Below are 12872 nucleotides of genomic sequence, written 5' to 3'. Positions count from 1 at the left end.
AAAAAAAGATTAATTCTTATATAACAACTTTCCTTCTATTAATTGAGTTACTTTACATGCTTTCCAGTATCTTCACTTATGTATGGGTATATAGCATTACCCTCATTAATATCTCTTTCAGCTTTAGTTTAGATAGAGGCAGATATAGTCAGTCAAATTTATATAGTCAATCAAATCTTTTCACCCTGATCATGAACACATTCACACTTAACCCCTTGGATAGAGACTGAAAGAAATCAAACTGGATGTTCTAAAGCACACTAAAAAGAATTCCACCTGTAAAAAAGTCAAATGTGAAGTATGACCCACATGAAGAAAGTCATCAAGCTCATCAAATTACCTTGAATTTCTTGATAATGAGAAAAATCCATGCCTTAAATTTTGGTAATATATTGTCTTTGGAACCCACTAACAATGATCAATTACTACTTAACTTTCTTTTAATTTTTGACATGTTGATATTCACTATATTGAAAAGAAAGCTTTCAGTAATCAGTCCTATAGTGGCTCAACTACTCCTAGTGCAAGTTAAATGTTTGTCCGGCTCCTCCTCCCCACCCCCAGCTTTTTTTTTGTTGTTTTTGTTGCCAGTCCTGGCCTTTAATTCAGGGCCCTCATTGTCCCTGAGCTTCTTTTGCTCAAGGCTAGCACTCTACCACTTGAACACCACTTTTTTTGTGCATGTGGTTCTGAGGAATCAAACCCCAGGCTTCATGTATGCTAGGAAAGAACTCTACCACTAACCCACATTCCTAGCTCTCATTTTATGGAGATATTTTAGTTTTTGTGCTATTAGCACTTGAGCATCATGAAACAGGTTACATTAATGTATGTCTGTGGAAACAACATAAACTCTTTTAGCTATAAACAGAGTGGGATAACTATGTTACATAATGGGATTGGTTATTTTGGATAATTAAACATACTTTGCCCAATTCAAAATGACTTTTTTTTTTTTTTTGTCAGTCCTGGGCTTTGGACTCAGGGCCTGAGCACTGTCCCTGGCTTCTCTTTGCTCAAGGCTAGCACTCTGTCACTTGAGCCACCGTGCCACTTCTGGACATTTTCTATAAATGTGGTGCTGGGGAATCGAACCTAGGGCTTCATGTATACAAGACAAGCACTCTTGGCCACTAAGCCATATTCCCAGCCCCCCCAATTCAAAATGAAATCATATAATATCTATATATCTTCCCTAAAATATCTGTAATGAAATTTATTGTGAGCAAATTCTATGTAACTTTAGAAATCTGATATTCAAATTAAGAAATCTGCTTGTTTTGAAAGCTGTATCCTTAAGTCACAAGAATACAATAAACAAGAATGACATATTGTCACTGTGAGTTAAAGGCTCATGCCTTGAATATTGAATGAACAATTATTTCAGTATTGATTCTTTAAATGAATCTATTCTAAATTCAATACCTTAACACTTTGGAATGACTGGTAACTTATATTACAAACCACACTGACAAGTATTAGTTGTCCTACATGCATATGTCATACCATTTCTATAAAATGAAAATACTTTCCAGAATTAATAAGTGATAGTGATATTTTATTATTTTGATTAAAATGAATAGACCATAATTATATATATATATATGAAGGGTATGCATATAATATTTTAAAATATCTTTAAATCTTCATAAAATGTTCATGTCTTGGAAAAAAATTTAACATTTAAAGATTAATAACTTCAGTTGTGCATTTGATAGGTTGACAATAACATTTAAGGCCAAAACAAAACTTCCCAAACACCTATAGCCCTTAGTTCTTCTTGTCTTAGCACATAATACCTGCTCCTTGTGTAGACTCTTATTTATATCAAGTTTATGTGTATGAGAAAATCTTAAATTTTAAAAATAACATTTAAAGTATTTTGGGTAACTACATGATACAGTTGTTGTAAACTTTTAGAAATAAGCCTTGAAATACCACTCACATATTCCTTTTATCCAATCTGAATAAAAATGTCCAAATTTACATACAGATTAAAAAGTCTGTTTCTATGTATTAGGCATCTGCTTTCTGTGTCCTTCTCATTACAAGTGTTTTGCTTACAGATTGTTCCTATTATTTTATTGACCAGCAGAGGTCTCCAAAAATAAGCCATCTAGCTGAACAATCGATATGAAGCAGAAAAGCATTAGATGAAAGCAGCCACACTGTGTGCTGATCAAGTGTACCACAGGAAGAGATAACAATGTGTTTCATACATTGGCTTCTCTTTACTGGAGGCACTTAAGAGAGGGCCTTTCAAAAGACTGGTAGTACCCTTTATCAGAATATATATATATATAAAGGAGTACATTCTCTAGCAATCATTCTATTCTTACACTGTATGAGGAATGTCAGATGAGATCAGAGGAGGGACAAGAGAATTCTATATATCCTCCTCCCCTCTGACTCTTACTTCCTTAGTCTTCTACTGGCGTTGCAGTTTTGCACATTACCATGCCTTATCATGTTTTCTTGATGATGATGAATCTTTTCACTACTAAGAGACAGGGGGCAAAAACATCTCCAACCCCAACCCAAAATTCATCTGTGTTTACTCTTCTTTTCCTCCTAAATCCTAAATTCTATTTGAGTCAAAGGGGAAAAGGTTCATATTTCTACAAACAGGTGAAACTCAGCCTACCAAATTTGAAAACACACACACACACGCACACACACACACACACACGGAAGGGTTTGAGCAATTTAGCACTGAGATGCTTTCAAAATTTAGGAAGCAGAGATTATGGATAAGAAACTAAATGTACAGATAACAATAATACAGCTCAGTCTTGCACAACAAGCAAAGTAAATAAGATCATCCTATCAGTATCCATAAAGCATCCTTAAGAAGAACCAGCCTATTTGCTGTAGAAACACAAAGTCAAAAAGGAGTGGCTTTCGTTACTGATATTTTAAGGTCAATGCTGGCTGTGTCACTTCTTGACAGCAATTACATACCATAATACTCCCACCGGGACACGGGCGCCACTGCGATTCCACACTTGAAAACACCGCTCCCCGATCCCAGGACCATTGAGGTTACATACCCTCCATATGACTAAGGAACGGAAACAGTTATTTTTATGGAGGTAAAGGAATAAGGACATATGGTAAGCGAGTCGCAGTTTCTACATTTCTCACATCTTTATATACTGTGCCTCTTTAGAGATAGAAAGCATGGTATAGGAGGCTTAAATTGGCCTTAATTGGGCAGTATCTAAAGATTACAATTTCAGAGGCCTGGTTCCTTCTCTTGGTAGATGGAAGGAGAAAAGCATGGAACATTTGCTGATCCCACTGACTGCATAGTACTAATTAGTGAAAAATAGTAAGTAAAATCAACAAACACAAATCTTTACTATCTGACTCATAAGAAGTCTCCCTTCTTCCCCCTTTGTCTCTTTTCCTCTCCTGTCCTCTCCCCCACCCCATCCCTTCTGCGCCCCCCTTCTTCATGGTGATGAACAGATTTGAGTCTGGCTTAGTGAAGACTCAATCTAGCATGTTCTTTCCCAGAGATCCAAAACTTGCTAAACATCATCTTCATCTCTAAATATTTACATCCAAAAAACAAATTAACCTGCTCTGGATTTTATTCATGATGGAATGCACACATCAGGTAAACAACTACTCACCCAGCCCCAAATTGCAATTCGCTGGCTGTCCACAAATCCCATTTTTGAAAATTGTCTAAAATATATGAAAGAAGTCCACAAGTCAGTTTTGGACTGTGTATAGAAAGCAAAGATAACTGCACAAATGTGAAACTCTGACATTTGCTATCTCATTCATTCTATTTCAAACTAGGATTAATTACTGCCAGCAATCAAAACACCTGCAAAAACTGTCTACCTGAGACAAAGATCTATTATCTTAACTTGAGGTCTAGATGAACAAGGATTTCTTTTATTGGAGTCCATAAAACCTCGTGTGTGTGTGTGTGTGTGTGTGTGTGTGTGAGAGAGAGCGTGCGTGCGCGTGTGTATGTGATTCACAGAAAACAAATCCTGGCAGTTTTTTTCACAGCTTTATATAAAAATTTGCAGCCCAGATGCACTTTTCTTTACATAATTGAATTTAATTCTCTCCAGATGTTTTTTCAGTTTGAGAGCAGTTGTCCCTGCAATGGAGAAAGATAAGGGCATAAAGAACATCTGGGCAGGGCTTAAAAAATGTCTCTAGGCCCCCTAGCTGAGAATTTAAACATCATTGTCTAAATAAATCCCTTCCTGTGATAGGTGTTGATTAGTTAGCTTGACACTGTGCCATTAAATAGAAAGCTCATTTTCTAGATGGAGTAAGATTTTTTTTTTTTTTTTTGCCACTAAACAATGTTCAGGATTAGAATCTAGGTAAAGAGATTAGAAATACATTTTAGGGATCTCTTTGTTACTCTTAGCTTTACACTGAAAGTAATTTTTGCCTTAAAAACAACAACAACAACAGCAACAACCTAGGAAATGGCTAGGCTCCACTGACTCACGTCTATAATCCAAGCCACTCAGGAGGCTGAGATCTGAGGATAACAGATCTAAGCAAGACCAAGCAAGAAAGTGCTTGAAACTCTTATGTTCATTTATTCTCCAAAAAGCCAAAAGTGGAGGTAAGGCTCAAGTAGAACAGCACAATCCTTGAGAGAAAAAGTTAAGGGATGATGCCTAAATTCAACCTACAGTACCAGCACACACACACACACACACACACACACACACACACACACACACGCAAGTGTAATTCTGTAACGTGATCAGAGGTTGGGGGGCATGCACAATGACACATCTGAGAATTTTTGTATTTTCAGTTGATGATGCATGGGCAAAGCTGCTGAAGTAAGTGGCATTAGAGAAAATCCAGAGTAGCTTTTCACCTCAGCTTCTCCATGTTCGCCTCTTTAAACCTGAACAATCTATAGAAATATGCACTGAATTGTGAGTGTACAAGTTAGCAAATGTTTTTCAGGGTAAATATATCATTGAAATCATGATTTTGCACACTCTCACAGTCCCCCAGAACATTTTCCTGTTTGTGAAAGTACTAGGATAAAACGTTCTTCCACTGGACTCTATAAAAATTTCACTTGAGTTTGTACCTTGTTTGAAACTTTATATAAGATAGACCATGTACACTTTTATGTCTTTTTCATTCATCATTATGAGGTTAATTCATTCTTTTTAGTTGCTGAAATAGTGTTTCATTGTGTAAATATGCTCAGTCTCATTATTTATTATTATTGTTTTCCTGGGATTTGAACTCAGTGTCTTGTGCTTATAGACACGTGCTCTATTGCTGAGGCAAGCCTCACATGTCTGTAATATACAGCAGGGTTACAGTTATGTATGTTATATATGTCAGGTAAAGAGCACATTTCTTTTTGAACAGTGTCACCCTTTCCCTAAACTCCCTAAAAATCTTTCAAAATATCAAAGTCTAACTCTTGAACAAATTTATACTCTAATTAAATTTTTTAATTTCAAGGAAAAGTTATTAATTTTAGTGTAAGAAAATTTCACCCACTCAGGGATATTTAAAAAATTGTCTATCATTGTCCTTTCCATTCTTTTGTTGTCTGTTTTCCTAAAGGCATTTTCTTCCATTGATTTAATCATTCATGGACCTTTCTATATTCACTAGTCTCAAACCACCTCATTTACTGGGTTTCTCTAGACATTTGTGCAGCAACTCAAAGAAATTAAAGGATTACATTTCAGATTTACCATTTGAATGTAGTTGAACAGAAGAACTGGAATAAGAATGGACGCTAATCCTGACTCAGCTTGACAAACTACCTGAGTCTCTATTTCTTTACCTGAATATAAAATCATCCACCACCCAGAGCTTCTGCACAGTTTCAGTGACAAATGCATGTAAAATGCTTCATATGCAGTTTCAGTGACAAATGCATGTAAAATGCTTCATATGCCACGTACACATCCTACCTTTCCCCTTTCTTTTAAATGAGATCAATCATGTGGATGTATCATACTATATGGAAGGGCAGAAGAATGAGATGCTTACACAGTGAATGAGGCCCTTATACATTTGTCACATAATAAGGGTACTCCATGCTTTTCCCCAAATATAAGTGTCACCCTTATGTAGGGCTCTCATATTTGTGACCTCCTGCAACATGAATGTGCACTGAATCCCTCTACTCTGCCTCAATTGTAAGGGATGAATGCCACTTTTTAGTTAGATGTTTATTCAGTGTGATGGATGATTTTGATTGTCAGCCTGATTAGAGAAACATATAGAAGATTAGTAAAGCACTTCTCTGGGAATGCCTATGAGGACATTTCCAGAGATGATTAATTAAGGATGAAAGGTCAGCCCTAAATAAGGGCAGTACCATCCCATAGACTGAGGCTAAAAGAAGTAAAAATAAAGAAAAGGAAAAAAGAAAAGGAAAATAGTTTTTAAAAAAAAATCTTCAGGGCAAGTGTTTGTTTAATCTATTTGCTGTCTGCTACGAGATGGGTAGCCTCTGCCACATTCTCATGCCCCCATCCATGATGGTCTGCCTTACTATGCATAGGTCCAATGACTATGGACTGGAATTTTGGAAATCGTGAGAGAAAGCAAGCAATTCCTCCTTTAAATTGTATATGTCAACTATTTTGTCACAGCAGTGCAAGTCTGAAAATACAGTAAATTTGTATCAAGAATTGAATTCATCGTTGTGATTACCTGACTATGTCTTCCAGAAACCTTTGGAAGTAAATAGTGAGAAACAGAAAAGACTGTAGAAGCAGGCTAGATAAAACCCTAGAGAGCCATAAAGAGAGCTCAGTGGGCAACTCTTGTGGAAGCACAGCAGACCAGAATGCTGAATGAAATATGTACAGAAAAGACTGAGCTCATGAACTTTCAAATGAGAACAAAGACTATATTTGGAATCAGACTAGATAACATTTTTGTTATAGTGTGGTGAAAAATATGTCTACATTTTGTCCATGCTCTAAGACTTTGTGGCAGAGTAAGTTAAGTGGTGATAGAAGAAATTTCAAGACAGCCCAGAATTTAGACTGTAACATGGCTTGTCTGCTTTTAGTTAAGTTTACAGGAAGGACTGAGAGCATAAAGCAGAGGAAATAGAGTTTTTAAAACCTATAGAATCAACAGAGCCATGGAGTATGAACTGAAACCAGAAATTGTGCATCAAAATAAAACCTTTCTTTAGTTACATGTGGAAAGACATTTATGAGACGATCTTTCTCAAATTTTGTACAAATCTAAAATGACATATATTTTCATTTAAATATATTTCCACTAAAAGTTTTTTGCAAAGATGAAAGATTATAGGCTCATTCCAGCATCCTTTATGTTCTTGACACGTTGTAACTTTAAAAGATATGTTAAGGGGAAGAAAAGTCAGATGACCTTTGAGGTCATCTCCTCAGCACTCACCTGGCTGCTTCAATTTGATCTTCAATTTCAAATGTTCCCAGTCTTCTGTAGATTGCATGCATGATCTTATCTCCTTGGTAGCCACTTCCTCTGCCATCAAAGCTAGCTACTATGATGTTTTCTGTACTTGCCAGGTAAGTGGCCCAGTTCAGTCTGAAGGCAGCATCTGCTTTTTGACTACAGGGGCCTGCATAGCTGTGAAAATTCCAACTCATTAGCTGTCATAGTGTTTCTGAATCTAAAGAAGAGTACTGCATTTATCTTTCCTGTGGACAAGATATGTGCACCTTTCCTTCTTCCCATCATCATTCTAACTCTGAAATCATCCCAGCACTATCCAGAAGTGAGTTTTTAAAAGTTGGTAACAAGAATGTACTTCAGGTTTGTTTCTTCAAAGATGCTCAACAGTGTAAGCTTTGAAGAGACTTATAAGACTTCCTTCCTTCCTTCCTTCCTTCCTTCCTTCCTTCCTTCCTTCCTTCCTTCCTTCCTTCCTTCCTTCCTTCCCTCCCTCCTTTCCCCTCGCACCCTACATCTCTCTCTCCTTCCTCCCTTTCATTTCTTTTTATTTCTTTCTCTCTTCTCCCCACTCTCCTCTTTCTCTCTTTCCTTGTCTCTTTTTTCCTCCTCCTCTCTCTCTCTTTCTCTCTCTCTCTTTCTTTCTTTCTTTCTCTCTCTCTCTCTCTCTCTCTCTCTCTCTCTCTCTCTCTCTATTTTGTGCCAGTACTAAAACTCAGGACCTGGGTGCCTGAGCTTCTTTTACTAAGGCTATAGCTCTACCACTTGAGCCACACAGTCAATTCTGGCTTTTTTGGTAGTTAATTGGATATAGTATCTCACGGACTTTCCTGCTTTGGCTGGCTTCAAAGTATGAATCTCTGATCTCAGCCTCCTGAATAACTGGGATTACAAACAAGAGCCACCCATGTCCAGCTAAAAGTGATATGCAGTCTTGATAAGCAAACAATTTCTGTAATAGTGGTGATAAAAATGTTGCATTATAAAATAATGGTGACAATTAATACAGTATTGACTGTATCTTTCCATCTCAGATTAAAAATACTCCCAGTCTACAAGTTTGAATCATTAAATTAAGACTTTCTTAAGATCTTTCCCACTACTTCATCCTATAATTTGCATTTCCCTAAATATTCAGCATAAGGTTGCTCACACTAAGACTCTATAAATCACAGATGAATGAACCATGATATGAATAAATACTAGTATATAAAAGCTCAGAGAAAGCCAGGCACCAGTGGTTCATATCAGTTATCCTAGCTACTCAGGAGGCTGAGATCTGAGGACTGCAGTTCAAAGCCAGACGGGTGAGGAAAGTCCATGAGACTCACATCTCCAATTAACCACAGAAAAAGAAGTGGAGCTGTGTCTCAAGGCGTAGAGTGCCAGCCTCGAGTGAAACAGCTAAGGGACAGGTCCCAAAGACTGAGTTTAAGTGGTATACACACACACACACACACACACACAAACACACACACACACACACACACACACACACACTGCATGTGTGGATGTGTGATGGCACACACCTGTGTTCCCAGCACTCTCACAGCACTCTCAGGAAGCCAAAGTGGAAGGATTACCAATTTGAAAGCAGCCTGCCTTTTACAGTTAAGGCCCTAGCTCAAAAAGAAAAAAAAAGTCCTCAAAAGAAATAGAACCTTATAACCTTGTATTGGAAAATAAGTTTGTTCAGCATTCTACTCACTAACAATTTTAACTCCCCGTGTTTATAGGTCTATAATCTACCCCACACATAGCTGCATGTACAACCTTTATGAACTTACTCTGAGTCTGTTAATTAAAAATATTTTGCTATTACATTATGAATTATTTAAACATATCACCTTTGTATGAACTACATGCACGATTCCTGGACACATCTTCTTCAGTACCTATACCCTTCCCTGCCCATCTCCCTTATGCATCTGCTCACTTTCCCAGAACAGGGACAGACAACTCATGCTTACACTCCTTTGCTAACCTTTTTCTTCTCTGCTTAGGAATGGCATTCATAAGAACTCATACAACATATTGTATTAAATAATTTAAAACTAAATTACCATTTTAACTTTAATCAAAGGAGTGCATCCATATACTGTTAGGCCAGCAAACATAAACATTCTTTAATAATCTGAAATACATTAGCTCTGTTGATGATAATAAATTTGGTAGATTAAGGGTTTGTCTTAATGTGAGCTATATATCAAGTTACTTACTCACAAGATTAAGAAATTTCTTTTTTTTTTTACATTGAAAACACAGACTTGGACCTCAAAAAAGGAGGAAAATAGCTGAAGAGAAATGGGCATGGGTCCCACCTTTCACTTTTCTTTTTAAATTTCTCTGTCACAGGGGAGTCAGAAAACATAAAAAATGGTTATCTTTCCTAAAGTTTGTTTTTAAGGGTTGGAGACAAAACCCAAAACAAATTCATATCCCTAGGGAATTTGACTTCATTAAATAAAAATTAGACTTAAAATCAGATGTCCTGTCTGCAGGTTCGAAATATCTGTCTTTCCCTTTCTTTGTGCTTCTATGTTTAGGCTTTATGGAGCTATGAGTACAGGGACCAAAGCTAGATCTCATACTACTATTGGCACCATTGTTTCTCAAAGACAAAAAGAAAAATTAGATCTCTGACTTTCAATTTCTTCTTCATATGATCAGCGAAAAAACTCACTAAATTAGTTTGCTGTCTACATAAAAAAGGCAGATTAAGCACCGAAGTCATGGCAGCCAGCCAGCACATTTATTGCATTGTTTTGTTTTTATCAAAGGAAATGATGTGTATAATAGCAGGAAAAGTGTGGAATCATGGGTGAGATCAGGACAAGTTTAGAAGGTGAAGTTAACTATATTTCTCATAATTAAAAAATGTATTTTACTATGTTGCCATGCTCTGAATTCATATGAGTTGGGTTCTCATTTATTCTCCAAAAGTTTGTAATTTCAGAACTTTCTCTGAGACCTAAAGTTTGGATTGTAATAAACATTCTCCTATATCATGTCTCCTCTTCACCAAAAAGGGAAATGGAAAATACTAGGCAGAAAGACTGGATGAACTACAAGCGAAACCTGAGTTCCTAATGACTCAGAAGAAACAAATGGGAGATGTGTGGGCAAATTTTGGAGCTAGCAGATTGTGGGGACTGTTAATGCCCATCTCTTGTTTGCTGAAATTTCCAGGAGGCAAAGATAAAATGGGGCTTGAGAATGCCTGTGAAATTCCTTTGGATTTGGAAATACAAAGCAAAAGAAAATCCATATGATTATGATAGAAGAGAAGTAATCTATCTTGTCTATTAAGAAGAAAAATATGATGGTTAACTGCTAAATTGCTCCCCCCTTACATACTTACACTTCTAATAGTAGAGGATATTTCTTGGATTTATCAAAATGTGGAGGCAAGATCATTTGATACCAAAATTCTAAACAAACAGAAAGATGAATTAGTGATTTAAGAACAACTACTATAATATCTCTTATTTCTGTCTGTGATGGCATATCTAGCAATTTGTTAAACTGGCATAGTAAAAGAAAAGGAACTGTTTGAATTCAGCTCATTTTTAAGATTTGAAAGTACTATGTTCAATTAAAATACCAGTTAATATTTAAGCAGTAAAGTTGTTTGTAATGCATCCATCAAATGCACTGGTGCCTTGTGAAATAAAAGTGCATCTCAGAATTTCTACTGTTTTGTTTTTATGATTTTGTTCTTTGGCATCTGATCTACTTATCTCGTTTGTTTATGTCTTATGTTCTAAGTTTTCCTCCAAAATGTTTTCCTTTACTTGAATTTCCTTGAAGCTGCTTAGAATTTGTAGTTGGCCTCCACTATATTTTATAATTCTGATTTAATAACATTTTTATAATTCCTACTGAAATCCCAGCCCACGAGGTTGGGTTCCCAATTTAAGCTGTGTTTTGCAGTCTGAAATCCGGCTGCTCTGAGTCGAATTGTTCTATACATTCCCTGTGATCTCTTTTAGTTCCTGTGCTTGATTTAACATTGGTTTAATAAAATCTGTCCCTAAATTGAAAAGCACTTTCTTTTGCTCTCAAAGATGAGGAAGACTAAAAGAATAGTTTCCGCAGATTTTGATATTTCAAGCTTCAATAGATTTAAACTGTAAATATATTAAATTTTCTTGTCTCTAGAAATTCTTTCTTACATTCATATTTAAAATTGATTTTACAATTATTTTGGCTAAGTATAAAAGAAAGAATTAGTAGTAAAAAATCTTTATGTGCCTAGAAATAACTTCATATTTTGCTGAATATTTTATACTTTTTATTAAATGCTTCTGAGATACAAAGTTAAGTCTTGATGGTAATTTCAGTAAAATATCAAACTATCAGTCAGTCATGATATTTTTAATGACTATGCCAAGATTTCTCTTAGACCCCTCCCTACTTTGTCTGAATCACCACAGCTGATTGGAAGGGGTTTTATTTTCTGCTTTTTTGCAAGGTGGATGAGTGTTATTGTAGTCCCCAAGTCCCATCTTTTCTGCTGCCTGCTTTCAGCACTCCCCCTGCCTCCAATTCATCCCTCTTGTCCTATAGCCATTCCTAGTGGGAATCATCACTCTGACCTTCTCTCTCATTGCTATCCTACAATCACTATCAAGTTTCCCCCTTAACTATCGGAATTTCCTACCCTGTTGCTCCCCAGGCTACTCCTAGGGACCATCTGAAATAAAATGTATTCAAAGTCTTTTCTCTACCCTGTCAGAGTTAGCGCTTCCTGTTTAAGCATGGCTCAGGGCCTGGGAGACTTGTATCAGCTAGGTTCCTATTATCAACATTGGAAGATCATCCCATTCTGACCTATTTTGGTCAGAATGTACACAGTGACAAGGCTTAGAGGTACCTTCCATTTGAGTAGCACTGCCCTGGAGGTATTCTTTAAAAGTATGCCCTTTTCCAAAGCCTATCCTTCCATTTCAAATAAGGGGGTGGGTAATTTCTGGTTATCCTAATGTAAAAAGAAATATCTAAGCTAAATCAGTCCAGATGGGATATCTACCACCCCTGTATGTTGTTAACCATTAGTTGAAAATGTCAAACAAGACATCTGACAAAATTTTTGCTCAACAAAACCTACTGCTCTTGGTGGTCCCTGAATAGAACCCATGTTTGAACTCTCAAGCCCTGTCCTAGGCTAAGAGAAACAAAGAGGGGAAGGAAAACTTCAAGTTCCTGAGACAAAGTGTCAGCATTTTATGTACAATCCCAGGCTTTAGATGTAATCATTTCAGATATTCTCCATCTCTATTTTTTTCAGGACAAAATATTAGTTATGATTCAACTTACTGATAATGTGTTTATAATTAATACTAGTGGAAGAGAGTTACTAAGTGGATAAACTGACCTAGCAGTACCACATTTTCTTCAATTCTTGCAATTTCTTCTTTGCAGAACCAATTTGGTATAGAATAGCA

The 12872-nt window shown here is 36.4% G+C and overlaps 1 protein-coding gene across 1 annotated transcript in view; it reads right to left on the bottom strand.

Moving 5' to 3' along the window:
- Nucleotides 1–12872, bottom strand: part of Dpp4 (dipeptidyl peptidase 4) — an 87908-nt gene that overhangs the window by 14382 nt on the left and 60654 nt on the right. Inside the window, exons 19-22 of the mRNA XM_048345328.1 lie at nt 10787–10856; nt 7408–7602; nt 3639–3693; nt 2962–3061 (exon numbers count right to left, since the gene is read on the bottom strand). Coding sequence (XP_048201285.1) covers nt 2962–3061; nt 3639–3693; nt 7408–7602; nt 10787–10856 — 420 coding nt within the window. The remainder of the gene's footprint in view (nt 1–2961; nt 3062–3638; nt 3694–7407; nt 7603–10786; nt 10857–12872) is intronic.

This window comes from Perognathus longimembris, chromosome 4 (assembly GCF_023159225.1).
Source record: "Perognathus longimembris pacificus isolate PPM17 chromosome 4, ASM2315922v1, whole genome shotgun sequence".
In the NCBI taxonomy this organism is placed as follows: Eukaryota; Metazoa; Chordata; class Mammalia; order Rodentia; family Heteromyidae; genus Perognathus; species Perognathus longimembris.
The sequence above is the reverse complement of the archived record's forward strand: the minus strand, read 5'-3'. Positions and strand labels throughout refer to the sequence as shown.